The following is a 21837-nucleotide window of genomic DNA, read 5'->3' as shown; positions in this document are numbered from 1 at the left end:
AGATCTCTTATAGAAGTTGGGTGAAGATAGCAAAGGATAGTTGTGTTTTGAAAGCAGGAAGGATACTGCTATTTGTAAGGTAGGAGAAAAGGAGACAAGGATAAGTGAAAATTCAGAGGAAATTTGAATCAGAGATAGGTAAGTCAAGAGAGTTTGTATGATGGCTTTTGTCCTAGCAGAGGGAAGCCCTCTTTCTGTGGGACTTGAGTAAGATAAAGGTTTGGTACGGTCGATATGAGGGATTCATCAGGGACTAAACAGATGAATGCGTACATTGCCAGGAGGTAATAGGACATCAATTTGTAGTGAGCTCAATGGGCATAGTTTGTGACTTTCAGTAATAATAAGCTTCTGTCATATGAAGAGGTACAGTGGAAGCTGTTAACATTGGTAATCCAGATTTAGGATTTATAAGTAGAGTTTGGCAGAAAACAAAACTATGTAGTATGGTAAAACCTCATTATTTAAGTAGGCACAATTTGGAATTTGAGAGGGATTTGGTAGAAAGTTCTTTTAGAGTTTTTTCAGGAAGAGTAATCTGACAGTAATAAAAGGTAGATTGAATGGTGACAAGCTGGAGGAAGAAAGCCAGATAAAATAAATTTCAAGTTACACTTTATTTTTACTTCAAAAGTAAAAACATTTCACTGATCCAAGTGACCAGTCTTTCCACATTTGTCTGAACAAGTGGTGTTTAATTACTAAATTGGTTGAGGATAGATGTTTTATTCACAGTATAGTCAAACTATATTATAACAAACTGCAGATTACACTGGTAGTTACTTCATCAGGTAACTTTTGAAATAAAAGGGCTGTTGAACAAAACCTGGAAGTGTATTGGTTATAGGATATATTTAATAAAAATCACTTATTATAATGGGATTAAATTTATAGAACAAAAGCTTAGAGCTTCATTGAGTAATGAGATTGTTTTGAAAAGCAGTTTTATTTGTTTGTTTAAAATAATTTTTTTAAAACTTTTGCAGGCACTTGGAGGCCTTGTAATAGCTGCTGTTATTAAATATGCAGATAATATTTTAAAAGGATTTGCAACCTCTTTATCCATAATATTATCAACACTGATATCCTATTTTTGGCTACAAGATTTTGTGCCAACCAGGTAATACATTCTTTTCTTTTTCTTTGTCTCTTATTAAGAATCTTAATAAGATCTGGTATGAAAATTTTGTTTTATTACAACTTTTGAAGGATCAAGGAAATATAGTAAAAAATCCATTTAGTGGTCTTTTTTTATTTTTAAAAAATTATTTAAATTCAATTTAGTTAACATATAATGTATTATTAGTTTCAGGGGGAGAATTTATTTATTTATTTTTTAAGATTTTACTTATTCATTTGACAGAGAGAGACACAGCCAGAGAGGGAACACAAGCAGGGGGAGTGGGAGAGGGAGAAGCAGGCTTCCCATCGAGCAGGGAGCCTGATGCGGGGCTCAATCCCGGGACCCTGGGATCATGACCCGAGCCAAAGGCAGACGCTTAACGACTGAGCCACCCAGGCGCCCCCAGGGGGAGAATTTAGTGATTCGTCAGTTGCATATAACACCCAGTGCACATTAAATCACGTACCCTCCTTAATGCCCTAGACCCAGTTACCCCATCCCCTACCCATCTCCCCTCCAGCAACCCTCAGTTTGTTTCCTAGGGTTAAGAGACTATGGTTCACCTCCCTCTCTGTTTTTATCTTTTTTTTTTAACATTTTTAAATTTAAATTCAATTAATTAACATATAATGTATTATTGATTTCAGAGGTACAGGCCTATGATTCATCAATCTTATATAATACCCAGTGCTCATTACATCACATGCCCTCCTTAATGTCCATCACCCAGTTACCCCATCCCTCCACCTCCTCCCCTCCAGCAACCCTCAGTCTGTTTCCTTTCCTATCATTTAACTGTCTTCTAAAACAGATTTCAAACTAAATGCATAAAAGAAAATCTTCCACTAGAAAGTTTTTTATACAAATTTGTCTAGCCAGAATTTTCCCAATAGATTGGAAAATTTTTTCCAAACCTTTTTTCCCAAAGTAAAATGTCATATAAAAAAGTTCATAAGTCATATAAAGTCATAAAATAAGTCACATAATGGCATTTTTATGTGCAGAATTGATATAGGTAAAGCCAGGAGAGTAGATAACATTCTTAAAGAGGATAGTTTATGTAGAGAATGTGATGCATGAGAAAACTCTTAGGTGGTGGCAGGAAGAAGAGTGGTTGGGAAGAGAATTGCAAAAGGAATGATGGGTGAGGCAGGAGACCCTGGATATGTGGTGTCATGGATGCCAGGGGAGGAGACGGAGTCAGGAAAAATGAAGTGTGATTAATACCCATTACAGCTGGTATTGAAGGTCCTATTATTTTTTTGTAATTACTAATTTATAATCCCCAAGTAATGAGATTATATTTTAGTGGATTCCGGGTTACTAGTCTTGGTTTTCCTCTAACTTCACTCCCCTCCTCATCTTCTCAACCTCTAAACTTTGGAGTCTCCGAAGGATCTGTCCTTGAACCTCTTATTTACACTCTCTCCCTTGGGTGATCTGTATTCCCAAGGCTTTAAATACCATCTATATGCTGATAACCTTCCCTTCCTTTCTTTCTTTCTTTCTCTCTCTCTCTTTTTCTTTCTTTCAACTTTCACATTTTAATTTGAATTCTAGGCTTGTATATTTAATTGCCTATTTGATATTTTCACTTGACTGTCTACTGCATAATTCATTCCCTATCCTTATAAGGGTTTCCCGATTTATAAATAGCAGGACCTCCATTCTTCCAGTTGCTTACGCCAAAATTCTCCTTGACTTAAACAGGAACAGTTTATCCACAGTAACCTAAGAGAAGGTCTGTAGAGATGGATGTAGACAGCCTTAGAAAGTTAAAATATATAAAAAAAAAAAAAAAAAAAAAAAAAAAAAAGAAAGTTAAAATATATGGAAGTTCTTTATCTGTTGAGTGAAGTAAGAAGTAAGGTCATCAACTTCTCTTTACCCTTCGCTCACACATCATTCTAATGTAGAAATAAAGCCTGTCGCCTCTTCCTTTTTAATATCTTCAGAGTCAACCATTTCTTATAACTTCCATTGCTACCACCCTGGTACAAGGCATACTCATTTATCATTAAGGAAATAGTCTCTTGATATATCTCCTTGCTTCTTTTCTTGCTCTGTACCCCTATAATGTTCTCCATTCAGCAAACAGACTGACTATTTTCAATGTAAATTAGGTATCACCACTCTGCTCAGAAACCTTTTGCTTTCCATGTCACCTAAAAGTTGTCATTATTAATGGCCTATTTGATATGGCCCTCAGCTACCTTTCTGTCCTCATCTGATATTACTTTCCTCTTGTTCACTCCTTCTTTCCTTCCTCTCCTTCCTTCCTTCCTTCATTTCTTTCTTTTTTTTTAATTTACAATAACCTCTTTGCCATAGGCTTTGACTTGCCCTTCAGTCATCTTGAAATACTCATCCCCTATATATTCCACATGACAAACTCCCTCACATCCTCAGGTCTTGGCTCAAATTTACTTTATCAGGAGACCTCCCTAAATAAAGGAGCACCCCCCCTCCATTCTAACATTCTTTCCTCCTTTCTTCAGATTTATTACCATTTTATAAGTCAGCAAGGCCAGAGCTTGGCCTATAATAGGTACTCTGTGTGTTTGAATGGATGTTCAAGATCTTAAAATTTTAATACAGCTAGTAAAATTCATTTGTGTTATTGAGAGTTAGATAAGATTATGGATGGAATGTGGCAGCAACAAAACATAATATGCTCTTTATATTTCTATATTGAACATTTATGGTTTCATTCTTCTAGCAACCTGGACAATAGGTCTGGGACAGGCATGTTGAAATGTATAATTTCTCTGGGGCATGAATTTTAAAGTATTTCTGTTCCCAGTTTGGTATGGGAATGAATTGCTTAGCTAGTGAGACCAGCCTAACAACTAGGACCTATATCTTAATGATGCTTTAGCTTCTATTCATTAAATGGGAAAATTATGTGCTGGTGTATTATTTGAGTATGTTTGGAACTTTATTTTAGATGTTTTGGAACTGTAGATTTTTAGGGTACATTGAAAAAGGCATGCCTTTAAAAAAAAATCTCATATAAGGCTGACTCAGGGTGTTAACTTTTAAATCTTTGAATCATGCAGGGAATAAACAATAAACAAGTAAATGAAAAGGTAAATCAGTAGAGGGACAAAAGAGAAGTAATTTGTCAATAAGATATATACCTGCATGTAAATCCATGTTTCTGAGGGACTGTGTAAGGTATGTTGGGATGAAGATAAAAAGAGAAAAGACAATGATTCTGTTATTATTGAATGAACGAATGAATGAATGTTTTGACACTGAGTCATGAGGAGATGGATTATTTTTCTTATAGTATAACTAGACCCTCTATCTTTATGTATTCTTACTTTTGTGAAGAACATCTCTTAAGCAATAAATCCAATGACCTCTATTCCAAATGTATTAATGTATTTTCCTTTGTTATCCCCATTTCACTTCCTAAAACTGTTTTTTGTTTTATTTTGTTTGTTGTTTTCTCAGAAGTGATTCCCCTGTACTTGCCTTTCTGACTGCTCCTTTAGTACCCTATCAATCCTTACTCTTTCATTCATCTCATTCACTGCCATGTCTTGTTTGTCTTCTCTGTGAAGATAAGTCCCAACTTCACTTCCACTCTAGATCCCTATTTTCAGCTGACTGCTAAACATCTCTATTGATATATCACCAGTATTCCCTTTCCTAACTTACTTTTCTTGTGTTGATTATTTTGCTTATTGGTATTAACCATCCTTGCATTTAGGCTTGTTCATTCTTCCATCAAAAATTCACTGTGTGTCTTCCTTTCATTCTGCCAGATCCTGGACAAACAGGAATGTATGAATGAGATAGGATTTCCTCTCCTCAAGGAGGTCACAGTGGTTAGAGAGGTAGACATGTGAATAAATGAGAATTTTATGATCAGTGCATCAATGAAGTATATATACAATTCTGTTGGAAATCAGGTGCTCAAATCCTTGAAACAGTCATTGTATTCTGATAGTTTTTTCCCAACAAAATTTTTTCTCTCAGAACCATCTAAAAATAGCTGTCTTGACAAGTGGAGGTTTCCTGACATTATTAGGTATTCTAGTAGATCCTGTTAGAAATTTCATAGAATTGGGGTGCCTGGGTGGCTCAGTCATTAAGTGTCTGCCTTCGGCTCAGGTCATGATCCCAGGGTCCTGGGATCAAGCCCCTCATTGGGCTCCCTGCTTGGTGGGAAGCCTGCTTCTCCCTCTCCCACTCCCTCTGCTTGTGTTCCCTCTCTTGCTGTGTCTCTCTCCATCAAATAAATAAGTAAAATCTTAAAAAAAAGAAAGAGAGAAAGAGAGAGAGAGAGAAAGAGAGAAAGAAAGAAAGAAAAAGAAAGGAAAGAGAGAAAGAGAGAAAGAGAGACAGAGAGACAGAGAGAGGAAGGAAGGGAGGGAGGGAGGAAGGAAGGAAGGAAGGAAGGAAGGAAGGAAGGAAGGAAGGAAGAGAAATTTCATAGAATAGATTCCTGCAGTGGGTAGAAAATTGGATCAGACAACTTTTCAGTTGAGCTCGTGATTCTATGTAATTCCAGAGGTCCAGAAAGCTAGGCAAAGGTCAGAATGCCTGACAAAGAAAGTTTTCAGTCAGAAGCTTATCCAAAGCCTAAATAATTATGAAATATTCCTATGTGGTAATTTTCTTCAAGAGGTATTGTAGGAAGTTTTATGTTATCATAAACTTACATGTGTACCTGCATCCAAGGCTTTTGAAAAGTTGCCCATTTACATAAAACCAACACTAGATATTTATCACAGCAGATAATTATTGAGCTCCCTCTATATCCTAGGCACTTGGGGTATAATGATAAATGAGGAGCACATGGTTAAGCAGGGGTGCAGACGTGTCAATAATGCATCATTTAATATGGTTTAATAAATGTGATCATGGAGTACCTCTGCCTAGGGGAATGAGTCTTGGAGACATTAGACCTGAGTTATGAATAATCAATTTTCTTGGGAGAAAAGGCATTGCAAGCAGAGGGAGTAGCATCCACAAGGACACTGTCCTGAAAGGCACACTGTGTTCACTGAATGGAGTGGCTGAATTATAGATTGGGTGGATGGAATATGGGAGATGAAGTCAGAGGGACCACATTAGGAAGGGCCCTCTATGTTATAATAAGGGTTGTGATCTTTTTCCTTTATAGAACAAATGTTTATTGTTGTAAAGCTCATGGGAGTGACTTTGAACTGTTAATAGAAACTTTAAAACCAAGACTAACTCATGTCCCTGTAATAGTACTTTGAAGAATATACATCTTAAAAGTTAAGATTGGTATTCACTTTATGTCCACTTTAAGTTCCAGTACCAGTTTAAATTCGTTTCCAGTTTACAATAAGGTATATTATATCCCTGGATAGATAAAATAAAGACTAAACCAAGTCTACCTGCATTTAATTGAATTTCATTTTGTAAAGCATCCTATGAAATTGGTCCCGAGTTTTGCCTATTACTACCTTGGATTTTAAACTGAACTTTTACTAAAAAAAAAAAAAACTTTACTTTGGTCTCAAAAGAATGCCATTTTCCATTTATATTTTCAAATATTTAAAAGTTGAGGTCTTTTTTTTTTAAGATTTTATTTATTTATTTGACAGAGAGAGACAAAGTGAGAGAGGGAACACAAGCAGGGGGAGTGGGAGAGGGAGAAGCAGGCTTCCCACGGAGCAGGGAGCCCGATTCAGGGCTCGATCCCAGGACCCTGGGATCATGACCTGAGCCGAAGGCAGACGCTTAACAATGTAGATACCCAGGCGCCCCTTAAGTTGAGATCTTTTATTATTCAGTGTATTGCAGGCAAAAGACATATTAAGGGGAAATACATTTAAAACATCTTTGCTTTGGGAGACAATACAGTGCAGTGGATGAAAGTACGGGCTCTAGAGTCAAACATACCTAGCTTTGAATCTTGTCGTCCTCTTAAAGTTGTAGGACTTTAAGCAAGTTACTTAAACTCTCTAGCCCTCAGTTTCCTCGTATATAAAAAAATGAGGATAATACTAATACTTCATACGGTGGTTATAAGAACGAAATGAGATGCATGTAAAACACTTGGCTTGAATACCTAGAATGTAGTATTTGTTAGCCATATTACTGGAACATTTTTTCCCAAGTTATAATTGTTTTTATAAGAGAAGAAATAGAAGTTGTTTTGCTTTTAATCTGATTGTCTCTTTTTCATTTTTTTCTTCATCTATTTAGTGTCTTTTTCCTTGGAGCCATCCTTGTAATAACAGCTACTTTCCTATATGGTTATGATCCCAAACCTACAGGCAATCCTACTAAAGCATAGTCGTATACTATCTTTAACTGGTTTTTCACAATGGTGCACTAGGAATGTCAACATTAATCTTGCATAGAGGACTTCTACAGATTCTAAGAAGACATCATCATGCTGAATCTCATATTGTTCAAATGGTTTGAAAATATAAAAGTTTAAGGATAAAAAATATGTGTATATGTTAACGAAATACCAATTACATCTAGAAATCAGAGCTTGGAACTATTTCCAGGGATTGGATTAATTATTGGAGAAAACTTGAAATCTGGGTTTAAAAAGATTTGACCTTTTGATTGCTACAGAAATGCCCTATGCACTCTTTGCAAGAGCCCACAACAAGTGTCAGATACCAATTTTTGCAAATTATCTATTTAATCTTATTAAATTTTTTTTATCTTTTTCTGTACAGAAATATCACATGGAATATTCAAAGTTTGAAAATTATAATTATAATTGCCTATAAAGCTGTGAAGAAATAGAAGTATGATTTGAAAAACATTTTCATGTATCTGAGATTTTTATATTTATACAAAAGATAAAGAAAGGATTGCTAAATGTCATTTGTTCAACTACATAAAAATCGATAAAGTTACATCCTGGGTCTAATTTGTGAGAGAATAAAATTCGTATTTGAATTTAGTGTAGGGAAATACACACATCTATTTCTCCATCTACATTTTAAGATCTTTTCGTGCTTTGAAACTGCTGAAAGCAATCCAGTTGCTCCTGGGCTAGATAGTAGCCAGAGACTATTGCACTAATGGAGTTTTGTCCTTAATCTTCTAATTGTATTTCTTTTCTGTAAATCAGATAAATCCTTAATATTTCTTTAAATTAAACTTCTATATGTGGTAGTTTCCATTAAAATTTCAAAATGAATTTAAAAGGATTAAATAGTCATTTAATAATTTAAAATAATTATTATTGTCTAATATCTCCACTTGGAGAATTTTGAACTATCAAAGCATATTCTGTACACAACTAAAATGTTTTTAAATGAACATTTTGGTCATTGATCTGTAAAAACTTCCTTTAATCTACAACTGTTAAAAACAACAACCAAAATAATAATAGTATAGATTTCAACTAATTGAGACCAAAATGACTTTCTTAGAGACATTCCAGATTGCCATGATATTATATTATTTTAAATGGCACAGTAGCTGTAAACTCAAGGCTGCTCAGAACTTTTTGGCCTCTCATAAACCCACCATCCCAGGAATACTCTGGTCACATGTCTGGGAGAGGTAGCGAATTCTGAGCTCCCTTTCTGTGGCCCTGTAAAAGCTGCTGGGAAGGAGCCACCACTTAGATTTAAGATAGTGGTTTCTTTTCCATTTTGATTAGCACTGGAGTTGAGGTTGTAAATTACATGAGTTATTTAATAAATTGGCTCAAGGGGGAGAGAAAATATAGCAAAAATGGTAAAGTGAATTGTTGGGCAAGAATACTTTCTAAAATTGGAGTATGGATTTAATTTAATTATTGACTATAGATAGAATTACCTATTATGTATAAGAAGTATTTTACTTTATTTTTTCATTCATGCTTTATATATTTTTAAAAGTCTCCCAATCTAACAGTATAAAAACTGTAAAAAAATAAATATTTTTATAGAGTTATAATGGATTTTGTTAAATAGAATTTGGCTCAAAAATTCTGTGTTACAAACTTTTGGGTACTTTTGGCTTATTAGGACTGGCTGTGTTCCTTTACTTATGCAAACCATGTCTCTGCAGGACACAGGCCTAATCTGTTCCATTCTGAGTTTAAAAGTGATTAAAATTACAAAATATCTTAAATCAGTTTGCTGGTGATTCCAAATTGGAACTAACTAAACATTCTGGAAGCCTGATTGATTTAGCCCTATGATTTTCAGTGACCATCTTTTAGAGTATTTGTTTAATAACTTTACCACATTCTGAGCGTGGTGTTTTTAGATTGTAACAGCATCCAGACATCTTATTATCTACTGCTGAGTGAAATCTAAGCCCTACAAATGCAAAGAATTCAAGAGTACATATAAAGATTTATGTTCAGCCCACATGGAAGTACTAGTTAGGTACTAGTATGTATTAAATCAGTGTACATTTACAACTAATTGTTATTTCGGGCTGAGTGTCCCTTCAAAAAATGATGAAAGCAAATATTGGATATCAGACATGTTAGTTACCATATATATTTTCCGGTGTCCAAAATAACACAATTTTAAGATTCCCACTAAAGTTTATAAAAATATAATCAAGAGTTGTGAGAAAGGACAAAGTAGTCTAAAGCATATTTTCAAACCAAACTTTTATTAGACAAGCTTAATTTATACTTTGCTTTTCTAGTAGGCTTAAAGATGTTATTAGAGATTGGGTTGTGTAGCTTATAATTTTTAATTCATAGAGAAAGAATCGTATTTGAGAAGGGGGACCTGTATCCTAGATCATGTCATTTATACAGATAATGCCATTTTCATATGTCTGTGTGGTGTGTTTTGATGACCTCCAAAAGCCTTATTGTATCAATCTTATATAATGATGACTTCTTGATTATTTAAATTCTTACTTTTTAAAGTTTACTTGTTATCTCTCAACTACTTTGCTCATTATAAAAATGCCCTAATTCATGGGAGAAAAGTGCCAGTTGATAGTTCTATTAAAAAATAAATAAGAAAAAAAAATAATAAAAAATAAATAAGAATATGGTATTTGGGAAGAAAAGTTTGAAATTCAATATGTAGATGTTTCAACACAGTAATATCACCAGTTCTTTAGCAAGTGTTTTTAGGGAAGTTGTAGGCTACCTTTATGGCAGAAACTGTAGTTTAGAGATGCAAAACTTAAATGTTTACATCAATTTATATTGAATGTCACAATTTCATAGAAGGAAAAGTAGTTTAATATTAAAACTAGATTCTAAGGAGACAAGAATCTGAAAAGAAACTAATTGACTTTGTGCCCAGTAGACTGAGTAATATTGATTATTCTTAAGAATTGATACACTTTTCCTACATATCAAATTATTGGACTTTTAAAATGTCATTGTATAGTCATTCAACTGAGTTTTGTTTTTAAAAATAGGGTTTAGCATCACTTATTTTATTTACACTTTCATTGTTATTTAATTACATGTGGATGTATGCTTTACATAAGAAAAGGTTTATAAATTATTTATGCTATATTGAAAGTCATCTTAAGAATCTCCCAGATATGTAGCATATTTAAAGTAATTACAGGACCAAAGAAAAAGCACCTTTATCAAAATCTGGTCCTACGTGCCTTGCTTTACCAAATACCTGACTTTTCTGGAGGATATTACTGTAATTCACTACTTTGGACACATGGGGAAATTGACGTTTTACGAATAATATAATTCAATTTTTTGGATGTTTCAACATTTGCTCTTTAAATCCATTATCTAACAGAATATTAAAATAGGTATATTATATAAACATTAGTAAACAGTACTTATTTAAATAAATTATGCACCATTGCTCCATCATTGAGCTTTTGAAACTTCAACAAATGTATATAGCTGTCATTTGGTTGTTTTATTTCTTATTATGAGATATAATTTACTGTGATTTTTAAAATATTTTTTTAATGATTTGAATTCTGAATTTGTTTATATGTCTATGTATTTCGTTTGTTTAGAAATCCTTTGAGTTTGGGAATGTGATTTGTATATTTAAATTTTTTATGGACATAATTTAGAGGAATGTATAAATTCTTCTTTTGTTAAATGGCTTTTTAATGGATCAATTTCTCTTTGTCATTTTTTGGTACCCAGTTATCTATTGAGTAGATTAATGAAAAAGATTTTCGTAATTAACCATATAAATTTCTTCCTATATTTCCTTGTTTCCCTTTTCATCCGTGTTTGACTTAACTGAATTAGACTCCTTACCGTACATCGGAATGACTCCCTGATCCTTTCCATATCTCTCTAGTTACCTTTATCATGTGTGATCTTCCTTCCTTTTTTCTAGCCTATGCTCTAGCATGGAAGACTGGGTTTTACTTAAACTAGTTAGAACCGCTCTATCTGTGTGATAATAGCCTATTTTTTTTGTTCTTGTTTTAAATAAATTATCTCTTTGCTAGCCTCAAGGTTAAGTAATTACAGTAATTGGTATATATTTTCTTCATAAATCGTTGAATATAATTGCTTCTATCATGACTATCAATTCAGTGCATAGAAATCAAATGATAAGCAATATAAAGGATTTCATTTCCACCTCTATTAGTGAAATAACCTTGTACAAAATGCTTTGTTTTAAAAGATCACTAAAGAGTATCAGCATTTTATTTATTTATTTAAGAATATCAGCATTTTAAAAATGGATACTTTGGTTTCTTCTTGTGAAAAGAATTAACAAAATCTTTTCATCTTTTCGGAATTGGAATACTTCTTTTGTTGGAAGTATATCACAATCCTTGAATCTCAGTGCTATGCAAATACACCTCATAATTCAAATCTTATAATTACTACCATTCAACAGAGTCATATAGTGACCAGCATTAGTAAATGGTCTTTCTTACGGTTCTTAAAAGTTCTGAATTCCTTCAAAGCAGGATTGATTATTACATACATGTTCCAGAAAAAAAAATAGCAAAGAGGAAATAACTTGGTTTCAAACGCCAAAGATATGAAATTCTACTATAGTAGAGAGTGTCTTGGTGACTGCAAGTTCATGGGTTTCCCAAATTTACCTTCAGGTTCAATAATTCACTAGAAAGACAGAACTTACTGAAAGCTATTACACTCACAATCACATTTATTACCAAGAAAGGATGCAAATTTGAACCAGCCGAAGGAGAGGCATATAGGGTAGAATCTAGGAGGGGTTCATATTCCAGTTGTCCTTTCCATTTGTCTACTCCCTGTGGGGTCCTGGACAGTGTTACTTATTCCTGGCCATAGTATACACACAATATTGCCAATCAGGAAAGCTCACTCATGCTTTGGTGTCCAACTTTTTATTGAAGCTTTATTATTTGGCATGATTGATTCTTTGCCCACAGGGTTGAACTCTCCAGCCCTGCCCCTCCCTGGAAAACTGGCTGACATCAAGTTACAGGGGTTCATCCTGAGTCAGCTTGTTAGCATAAATTATCAGGTATGAGGTCCTAAAGATGTAGGCCAGAACTTTCTTTGGGTAAAGCCAAATTCCTTATTACACAGTGACCATTTGTGTCTATACACATTCTTCTGAATTGATGAGGATGACACAAGCAATGACTTTTACACTTTATGATTTTAATTTCAGAAGTGTTGTCAAATGATTTTGAACATATGACTTGAGGGTAGAAAAACGTTTATAATCAGATGCAGTGCTAAGTCGCACATACAGTATTCATTTAGTTTTCAGTTCTGATATTAAATGACTTTATGAATGCTGAGCTATTTTTTAAGAACAATAAATTATACTGTATATTAATATACAGTTTGAGCTTATTTATTATTTTATATTTTGCCATTTGAAAATTACAACATGAATGTCTCTCTGGAGGGACTTCTTGCTTTAACTGATACTTATTTTTTTAAAAGTCTTACATGGTAATACAGTATTTTATTCTGTCCATTAATAACTAATATTTGAGAACATTTATATATTAATAGAATTTAGAAGAAGTTCAACTTGCTTTTTTTGATGACATTCTAGTACTGGGTACAAATAAGAGATAGTCAAAATAGTTATGGTCAAAATTATTAACGTCAAAAACATAATAAATGCTTGGTTTTAGTCTATATAGAATTCAGTTTTTGGCATAAAGTTCTTTGACTGTAAAAAAGAACATTTGGTTTACTTCACTAACAGGAGTATCTCTTAATGCTGGTATGGCCTTTTCCTAGTATGTCTTCTGCTCTTGATTTTTAGCATAGTTATCTATGATTGTATGGATGGAGTTGAATGAAGTATTCATGTTTATTCCAAATAAGGGTACATAACCAGTTACTATAGTAATGACAAGGTAGGTGGGCAGTGCAACCGCCCAATATTTTTGAGACCAATAGGTTAAGCCTAAGGAATTTAGCGAAGATTCAGGAATAAAAGCCCACAAGATATATACTATGAAGCCAAAATGAGAGCTTAAGTAAAGAACAAGCCATAAATCACTCTCTCTGGCAGTGGTGGTGATGAATTTTCCACCATTTTCCCTGTGCCTTTAGATAATCTTGGGTCCTTCAGGCACACTCAGGCCCCTCCTGGCAGTTCAGTCACTTCCACACCAAGTCAATTTTAAGCTAATTTTAAATTACCATTAATCATCACTATTATAAGAAAAAGTTAACAGAATAAAACTGATTGATACCAGTTGTTCCTTTGGCTTGACAGTAGGGCTTCACTGTTGATAGGTCCACATTTCTAGTAATCCTTTGCTAGGGTTAAGCATCAGCCCTCCATTGGATCTAACCAATTTTTCATTTATGAGTTCATTTACATTTATTTGCTTAGGATTTCTAATATATAAAAATAACTTCTTTAAAACAAACAACATATTATTCCTTTGGAAATAGTCTATCAGAGAAATACACTTTCATCCTTTTTTAAGTAGACCTCACTGAAGATTTAAAAGAACAATGGACATTGTTATAGTGTTTGGGAGAAATCATCTGAAAATACTCTCTTGTTAAAATGTGCTTGAAATGTAAAGTATTTAAGGGGTTTAAATTTGCTAAATTAGACTTCTGTATTTTTAACAAAATCTGTGAATGTGCTTGTTTTTATGTGTTTGTTCTCTTAAAAGACACTGCATGTAAAAAGCATGATTTCTAATAATTGAGGGTTTACATTTTCTCCTTCAGGCTAAAGTTTTATTGTGTGCTATTCTGTGTGGGTAGTAAATACAGCAATTAAAAATTGTGATACTAAGAGCTTTTTCTAATATAAGCAAGCTCCTTCAATAGGTTTTCTAAATATTATAGCCAAAGTAGAGTTATATTTGTTGGGTGATAGAGAGTTATAGAAAATCATGACAGGAGATGAGTCCATGTTTCAATTTATGACTTTGAAAATATTGCTGTGAATTTTAGAGTTTGAAAAGCTGAAGTCCACTTTGGATATTATGTGCATAATGTTCCAAAATTCCATTACTTAATGTTATTTGTCTTCATTTACTTTATAGGGCAGGTTTGTTTTTGTTTTGAATATTTTATTTTTATAATATTATTGTCATTTTAATGGCTTCAATCATGCTATGAGAGATTTTGCCAAATTAGGTTTGAAAAATTCATGTGTTATCTCCATGCATTCACAAAGTAATCATTGCTAAAGACTCTTTTTTCAGTTTAAATTTCTTCAGCTTTTCATTTTGAAAAAATTTAAACATACATAAAAGTTGAAAGAATGGTATACTTATTTACTCTTCACCTAAATACAACGTCACATTTTGCCATACTAGCTTTATCAGGACACTTTATTCCTAAATACTTCAGCATGCATATCCTAAAAATAAGGACATTTTCCTATTTAACTCAATACGATTTATCATACTTAAGGGAATTTAAATTATCTTGATTGTTATCTAAGTTCATATTCAGATACTTCCAATTGTCTTAAAAATGACTTTACATTTTTTTTTTGTTTTTGAACCAGGATGCAGTTGAGGTTCATACTTTGTATTTGATTGTCTTTTTTTTATTTTTAAGATTTTATTGATTTATTTGACAGAGAGAGACACAGCGAGAGAGGGAACACAAGCGGGGGAGTGGGAGAGGGAGAAGCAGGCCTCCCGCTGAGCAGGGAGCCCGATGTGGGGCTCAGTCCCAGGACCCTGGGATCATGACCTGAGCCGAAGGCAGGTGCTTAACAACTGAGCCACCCAGGCGCCCCTGTATTTGATTCTCTTGCTAGTTTAGAAGATCCCTCCCTTCATCCCCTTGGTTTTTTTCCCCCCCATGATGTGACTTTTTAAAGAATCTAAATCACTTTGCTCCTATCCTTGATCTGTCTGTATCCTTTGACTTGTTCCCTTTATTCTTTGTATTTCCATTGAACTGGAAGTGGAGTCTGTAGGTTTGATTAGCTTCAGCTTAAATGTTTTCGTAAAGAATATTTCATAGGTGATCTTGTAGATTTTATATTTTACCATACTGAAAACACATAATTCTAGGTTATCTCACTATTGAAGACGATAATCATTTGGTCAAGGTGTTGACTACGAGATCTTCCCATTGTAAAGGTAATTTTTTTTTTCCTGCTTAGTAATTAGTAATCTCTAAGGCAATGTTTTGGCACCATGGGAATATTCTTTTCCTAACAGCCTTCAATAACTTTAGCATCAATTGATGATTCTTAGCTGAATCATTTATTACATTACACTGAGGTGCAAAATGGTGATTTAAAATTTTTTAATTTTAAGGGGTGCCTGGGTGGCTCAGTCGTTAAGCATCTGCCTTCGGCTCAGGTCATGATCCCAGGGTCCTAGGATCCAGCCCCGCATCGGGTTTTTGATGTTTTTTTTTTTAAGATTTTTATTGTTTTTGAGTATATAAGAGTTTTATTCTGTTTTTGAGTATGTAAAGGATTTACATTGTTCAAAGTTAAAGCTCTATAAAAAGTATACTCAGAGAAGTCTAGCTGTCATGGCTATCCTTCCACCCCATTCTTGACCACCCCCAAAGGTAGTATTTTCAATAGCTTCTAGTTTGTATTTCCTGTGTTTCTTTTTGAAAAAGAAACAATCATGTATATTGCTATATTTATTGTTTCTTTGCCCTTTGGAGTGTGTTCTCTGCTTTTAAATTTTCTTATGTTTAGAAAGCTTTGTATGTTCTAGTGGTTACATTTATACTGTTAACATTTTATATAATGCTCTTAGAGCCCCCGTTTTTGCTTGTCTAGGCTTCTATTTAGCTTGTCATATTTAAATGCTGATTCCCATCTAATTGCCGTGACAACCAATGAACTTATTCTACTCCTTCCTCTAATTTTCATATTTTTTAGTTCCCTTACTATTTGGTTAGAGCATATATAACATTTACACACTATTTTCTCACTGTAGTGCCTGCTTTTGTTATAAATTAAATATATTTTAAATATACTTAATACCCTCCACTAGTACTTTAGCTGAATCCTTCCCAATCAACTAATGGCTGGATAGAGCTCTTCCAGTAAAGTATATAAGGAAAGCTTCTAAGGACACTGTTCCTCAAGTTCTGGCAATATTGAAAATTTCTTCAGAATCTAGACACTTTAATTTTTTTTTTTTTTTTGACAGAGAGGGAGAAAGGGAACACAAGTTGGGGGTTGGAGCAGAGTGAGAGTGAAGCAGGGAGCCTGATCCTAGGACTCTGAGATAACGACCTGAGTTGAAGGCAGATGCTTCATGGACTGAGCCACGCAGGTGCCCCTAGAATCTAGATACTTTTAAGTACAGCTTGACTAGATATAAAATCCTTGACTCAAAATTTCTTGAATTTTTTGGACAATGTTGCTCCACCATTGTGTTGCTTGGTTTTATTGTCATTCTGGCACCACTTGATATTTTTCTTTTTGGGAAATGTTAATTTTGTTTGTTGTTGGCTTTTGTCTGGAGGCCCAGATAATTTTTCGACGTCATCTTCTTTCTGACCCTTTTTCTTTCTTTTCTTGTTCTCATAACTGATTTATGCTTCTCCTCCATGTTTCTTACCTTCATTATGTCTTTCTTAGGAACCCTGTAATATAGTATATTTATTTTTTTTTAAAGATTTATTTATTTGACAGAGAGAGACACAGCGAGAGAGGGAACACAAGCAGGGGAAGTGGGAGAGGGAGAAGCAGGCTTCCCGCCAAGCAGGGAGCCCGATGCAGGGCTCGATCCCAGGACCCTGGGACCATGACCTGAGCCGAAGGCAGATGCTTAACAACTGAGCCACCCAGGCGCCCCTAGTATACATTTTTTAGATGATTTTATTTTTTCAGTATATTGCCTGAGTTTGATCAACTCTCACATCTTCCTACTGGGTTTTTTTTTTTTTTTTTCTCCTACTGGGTTTTAAACCTTGTATATGTTGCATCCTTTCACATCTGTGGTTGTATATTTAATGATATTTAATTCATATTAGAGTGTTGTATGTAGTTCCTCTGCTTCATATTTCCTAGAGGGTAGTACTTTCTTTTAATTGAAAGGCTTTCTGTTTTAATAGTTGCCTTGTATGGGTTTTTGAAAGCTTTTTCTGTCCCGATAAGATGTTCTGGGTTTTCCTGGATCAGCAAGGAAAGGTAGTTCTATGGAAGGGAGGGGTGAAGGGATATGGGTGACTCAGTTTTATAGTTAAAGAAAGCCCTCTTCTGTTAATATAGTGAAGTGCAGTTTCTTTAATAAATGGTGCATTTTGAGGCTTGGATTCTGTGATACAATCTTAGTTTCTTTAGGAATATTGAGCTTCAGCCACTTGCTCTTCTAAGGGATCCCTGTACTTCCCAAGGTGCCTCATGAAGTGTTCTTACAAACTTTCCACCTTGGTTCTTACTTGTTTTCAAGCCTGATTTTTGGCCTTCTCATCATTATGGGGGACTCCAATATCCTTCAGAATCATTACCTTTTGCTTATGCTGGCCAATGTTAGTTTGTTGACTGTAACCGAAGAATCCTGACATACTAACCACTTAATGTAAAGTTTGTGAATCTTCACAACCCCAAATCATATAAAAGCCACAAATACATACACAACAGGTTTGTTAGAACAGGACTGATCTCTCTTGTTTACTATTACAGCTCTTCTAGCACAAAGCCTGGGACATTCTGGACATTCAATGTGTTAAATTTCTCTCTATTATTTCCAACAGCACTTGCCACAGTCTGCAATTATCTTCTTTTTGTGTTTTGTTTCATAATTTTGTCCCCCAGTATAATTAAGCTTCATGTATGAGTGTATCCTCAGTGTCTAGTAAACCATTGACAAACACTTAAAGGTACTCAAAAATATTTTTTGAATAATAATCAGTTCTGTAGGATGGTAAAATTGGTATAGCTCAATGAAGTATCATTCTGAGGGGCTATGAAAAGTCAGAGTAACCACACAATAAATGATCATTTTTTTAAGATTTATTTATTTTTGACAGAGAGACAGCAAGAGAGGGATCACAAGCAGGGGGAGAGGGAGAGGGAGAAGCAGGCTTCCCGCTGAGCAGGGAGCCCGATGTGGGGCTCGATCCCAGGACCCTGGGATCATGACCTGAGCCGAAGGCAGATGCTTAATGGACCAAGCCACCCAGGTGCCCCCCACAATAAATGATCTTAACCAGCCCTCTATGTCCATCCAAAACAAACTCCTGGGAATTTAGTTATGAAATCTTGTCATGACTTTCTCTAAGGAGCTTCATGTTGGGGCTCAATTAAATGTTTCAGCAATAGAATATTTTTAAACAGATGATGAGGGCTCAGTCCGTAGACCATGCCACACCTGATCTTGAGTTCAAGCCCCACCTTGGATGTGGAGCCTATTTAAAAAAATAATAATAATAAACAAATGATGAGTTTACTTATTGATGGGAAAATGTAACTTCAACTATCCATCATGGTAAATTGCCTTTGTTTTCCATTTCTAGTCAAATGTTCTTCTATATAGAAATAGAAGGAACAGAAAATTCAAACTTATTTTTTAATATTTTATTTTGAAATAATCTCAAACTTACATAAAAGTTGCAACAATAGGGGTGCCTGGGTGGCTCAGCTGGTTAGGGGCCCCAACTCTTGATTTCAGTTCAGGTCTTGATATTTGAGTTTGAGCCCAGTGTGGAGCCTACTTTAAAAAAAAAAAAAGTTGCAACAATAGTACAAAGAACACATTCCCTTTACCCAGTGTATTAGCTATCTACAGCTATATTATAAATTACCCCAAAACTTAGTGGCTTAAAATAAGTACTTTTTATCTTACAGTTTGAGAGTCAGGGAACCCAGAGTGGCTAATCTAGGTGGCCCTAGCTCAGGATTTCCTGAAATTGGAGTCAGGATGTCGGCAGGGGTTGTAGTCACCTAAAGGTTTAACCAGTACTGGAGGATCTGCTTCCAAGACTACTCACATAGCTGTTGGTAGGAGGCTTCAGTTCCTGGACACCTAGACCTGGCTATAGGCTGCTTGAGTGTCATAACATGGCAGCTGGCTTCCCCAGACTTGAGCCCAGAATGAATGAAAAAGAGAGACCTAGCAGGAAGATGCCGTGCCTTTTATGACCTACCCGCTGAAGTCAGTGCTGTCAGTTCTGCTATATCCTATTAGACAGAAAAGAGTCACTCAGCCCAGTCCCACACTGAAGGGGAGAATTAGACCCCATCTCTTCCAAAGTATATCACTGAATTTGTAAACATATCTTAAAATCCCCATACTCAAAAACACTGTTTTTAACAACTTGCCTTTTTGTCACTCTCACCCCCTCCTCACATTTACAAACATGTTATCTCTGAAAGCAGGTAGCGTGTATCACATCCCTTCACTCCTTGACTTCAGTGTATTAAGAAAAGGGACAGTCTCTTATCTAACAGTACAGTTAAAACAATCAGACTTAATATTGTGATACTGTAATCTGTAGCCGTATTTCATTTGTGTCAACTGTCATTTCTAGAATTTTACCCCCATTAAGCTGATTTTTAAGCAATACGGTAAAACAAGTAGTTGGTTACAAAGTGTAACATAGGTTATGTACGTTTTTATTGGCAGGAAATAAAAGGTTCCAGGACTAGGGAGCTGCTGGAAACCATGCTCCAGTTGAGCCGAGGAGCCGGGGGTGGGTAGGAGTAGGGGCTGGGCACGAAGACAAAACACTGTTTCTGAAAAATCAGTTTATCCTTACCCACTATTTCTGGAAAACGATTTCAACTGTTCCTTTCGATTCGCGTCTTGATTAGAACACCGTTGGAGATAGCGCTAATAGTTGAGGAGGCCTGGGCAGATTTCCAGGGCAACCATTTATCAGCCGTATTTCCACGAGCAGGTAACTTTTAGAAACTTCCATTTCTTCATCAGTGAAGGAAGGACCATAAGGGTCCCTACCGCCCAGGGCTGTTGTAAGGACTAAGCGAGCACCGGGTAGCACCAGCCGCGAGTCTAGCGGCTTCCCTCTGGGCTTCCCTCGCCGCCGGACGAACGCAGAGCAACCGAGAGGGCGGGGCGGTGTCACGTGGGAGGGGCGGGGCGGGGCGGGCTCCGCCGCGGATCGCACGATGTGACGCGCCGCCGGAGGCAGGCCGGGCCCTCAAGATGGCGGCGGGCGCCCCGAGCGGCTCGGCCCGGCAGTAGTGGCGGGACGGCACTCGCCGCTGGGGCCGGCCGCCCCGGGAGTGGCTGCAGCAGCGCCAGGAATCGAGGATGGTAAAATGACCCAGGGGAAGAAGAAGAAACGGGCCGCGAACCGCAGTATCATGCTGGCCAAGAAGATCATCATTAAGGATGGAGGCACGGTGAGCTGGGGTACCGCGCCGGGGAGCGTCCCTCGGGGCCCCCCAATCCGATCTCTGCCCCCAGCGCTGCCGCCACCGGCCGCCCTGACTGCCCCCGCCCTCCCCCCGCCCTGTCGGTGGTGCTGGTGTCTCAGCCTCCAGAGCCCTCTTGTTTCTGCTCCGGGGCTTTCCTCCCTCGTCCCGGCCCGCGGCCTCCGGGGCCCGTCCTCTTGGGGAAGCCGCTTGCCTCTCCCGCACCTGCCGCCCTCTCCTCCGGCGGCTCCTGGAGGCCCTGCGGCCTCGATCCCCACGTGCGCCTCCGCCGCGGATTGGAAATGACGCTCGGCTCTCCGCCGGCCGGCCCCTCGCGTCGCACGGGAGGTGCTGGTCCCGCCGCGCCCCTCGCCTCGCAGCCTCGCCTTCGCCTCCGGGCCCCGCGCCGCCACCGCGGCCCTTTCGAAGGTGCTGGGAGCAATCCCGGGCCTCCCATATGCCGCTGACCGGGTGGCATCTGGCGCGGCGACCCCGCTGGGGCCCCTTAGTGCCTTCGCTTTCTTCCACCTCGTTCTGGGTCAATGCTCTTTGCTCCTTCCAGTGCGGTAAACACTGTCAGAAGGTGGGCTTTCCTCTTCACTTCCCGGAGTTAGAAGCGTGACGGAGGACACCAGGGGCCTAGACTTAAATCTGCTGGTTTCCAAAGAACAGTAACCACTCTGTTGTTTTAAACTCACCTTGTTTATTTTTAAAATAAAAGATGCTAAATAGAATTATCATGGCCTGAGGATTAGAAGACACTTTGAAAGGAAGAGAGGGCAAGAAAAAATTGTGCTTTTTAGAAAGAGTTGTCATCACAATAAACTTTATGCAGTGTGCTGTAGTTAACCAGCAGGGGACGTAGGATTTTTAATTGAAAATTTAACTCGCCTGTACTTTTTTATGCTGAAATTTCTTCGTTGCTACACTCTCCAGTCTTTGTTGAATTCTTTGATACCACGTTCTGAAATAGAATGCAAAGGTAAAATATGTTTCATTTTGCTGAGAAGTGTGCAGAAATGATTCTTCAACAACTTGATATTTATTCTAGCATAT

General features: G+C 36.6%; 2 protein-coding genes and 1 pseudogene across 4 annotated transcripts in view; 2 read left to right on the top strand and 1 right to left on the bottom strand.

Annotated features, from left to right (window-relative positions):
* SLC35A3 (solute carrier family 35 member A3) overlaps positions 1–11491 on the top strand; it is a 55055-nt gene extending 43564 nt beyond the window's left edge. For 2 of the 3 annotated variants that reach the window (XM_025872275.2, XM_073896251.1), the window contains exons 7-8: positions 987–1120; positions 7316–11491. In XM_025872275.2, the coding sequence (XP_025728060.1) occupies positions 987–1120; positions 7316–7406 (225 nt within the window). In that variant the 3' untranslated portion in view covers positions 7407–11491. Of the gene's footprint in view, positions 1–986; positions 1121–5110; positions 5163–7315 lie in introns of all 3 variants that reach the window. The other variant, XM_073896252.1, reaches the window with a different exon arrangement.
* Positions 11492–13141: 1650 nt separating this feature from the next.
* On the bottom strand, positions 13142–13539 carry LOC112824617 (phosphatidylinositol N-acetylglucosaminyltransferase subunit P-like; annotated as a pseudogene).
* Positions 13540–20532: 6993 nt separating this feature from the next.
* The window catches only part of MFSD14A (major facilitator superfamily domain containing 14A), a 42267-nt gene continuing 40962 nt past the window's right edge, over positions 20533–21837 (top strand). Inside the window, exon 1 of the mRNA XM_025872280.2 lies at positions 20533–20769. Coding sequence (XP_025728065.1) covers positions 20686–20769 — 84 coding nt within the window. The 5' untranslated portion in view covers positions 20533–20685. The remainder of the gene's footprint in view (positions 20770–21837) is intronic.

The sequence above is a fragment of the Callorhinus ursinus genome, unplaced genomic scaffold, assembly GCF_003265705.2.
Source record: "Callorhinus ursinus isolate GAN/ISIS: 27379988/994484 unplaced genomic scaffold, GSC_fseal_2.0 scaffold9, whole genome shotgun sequence".
NCBI lineage: Eukaryota > Metazoa > Chordata > Mammalia > Carnivora > Otariidae > Callorhinus > Callorhinus ursinus.
This window is presented reverse-complemented; position numbering and strand designations above follow the sequence as displayed.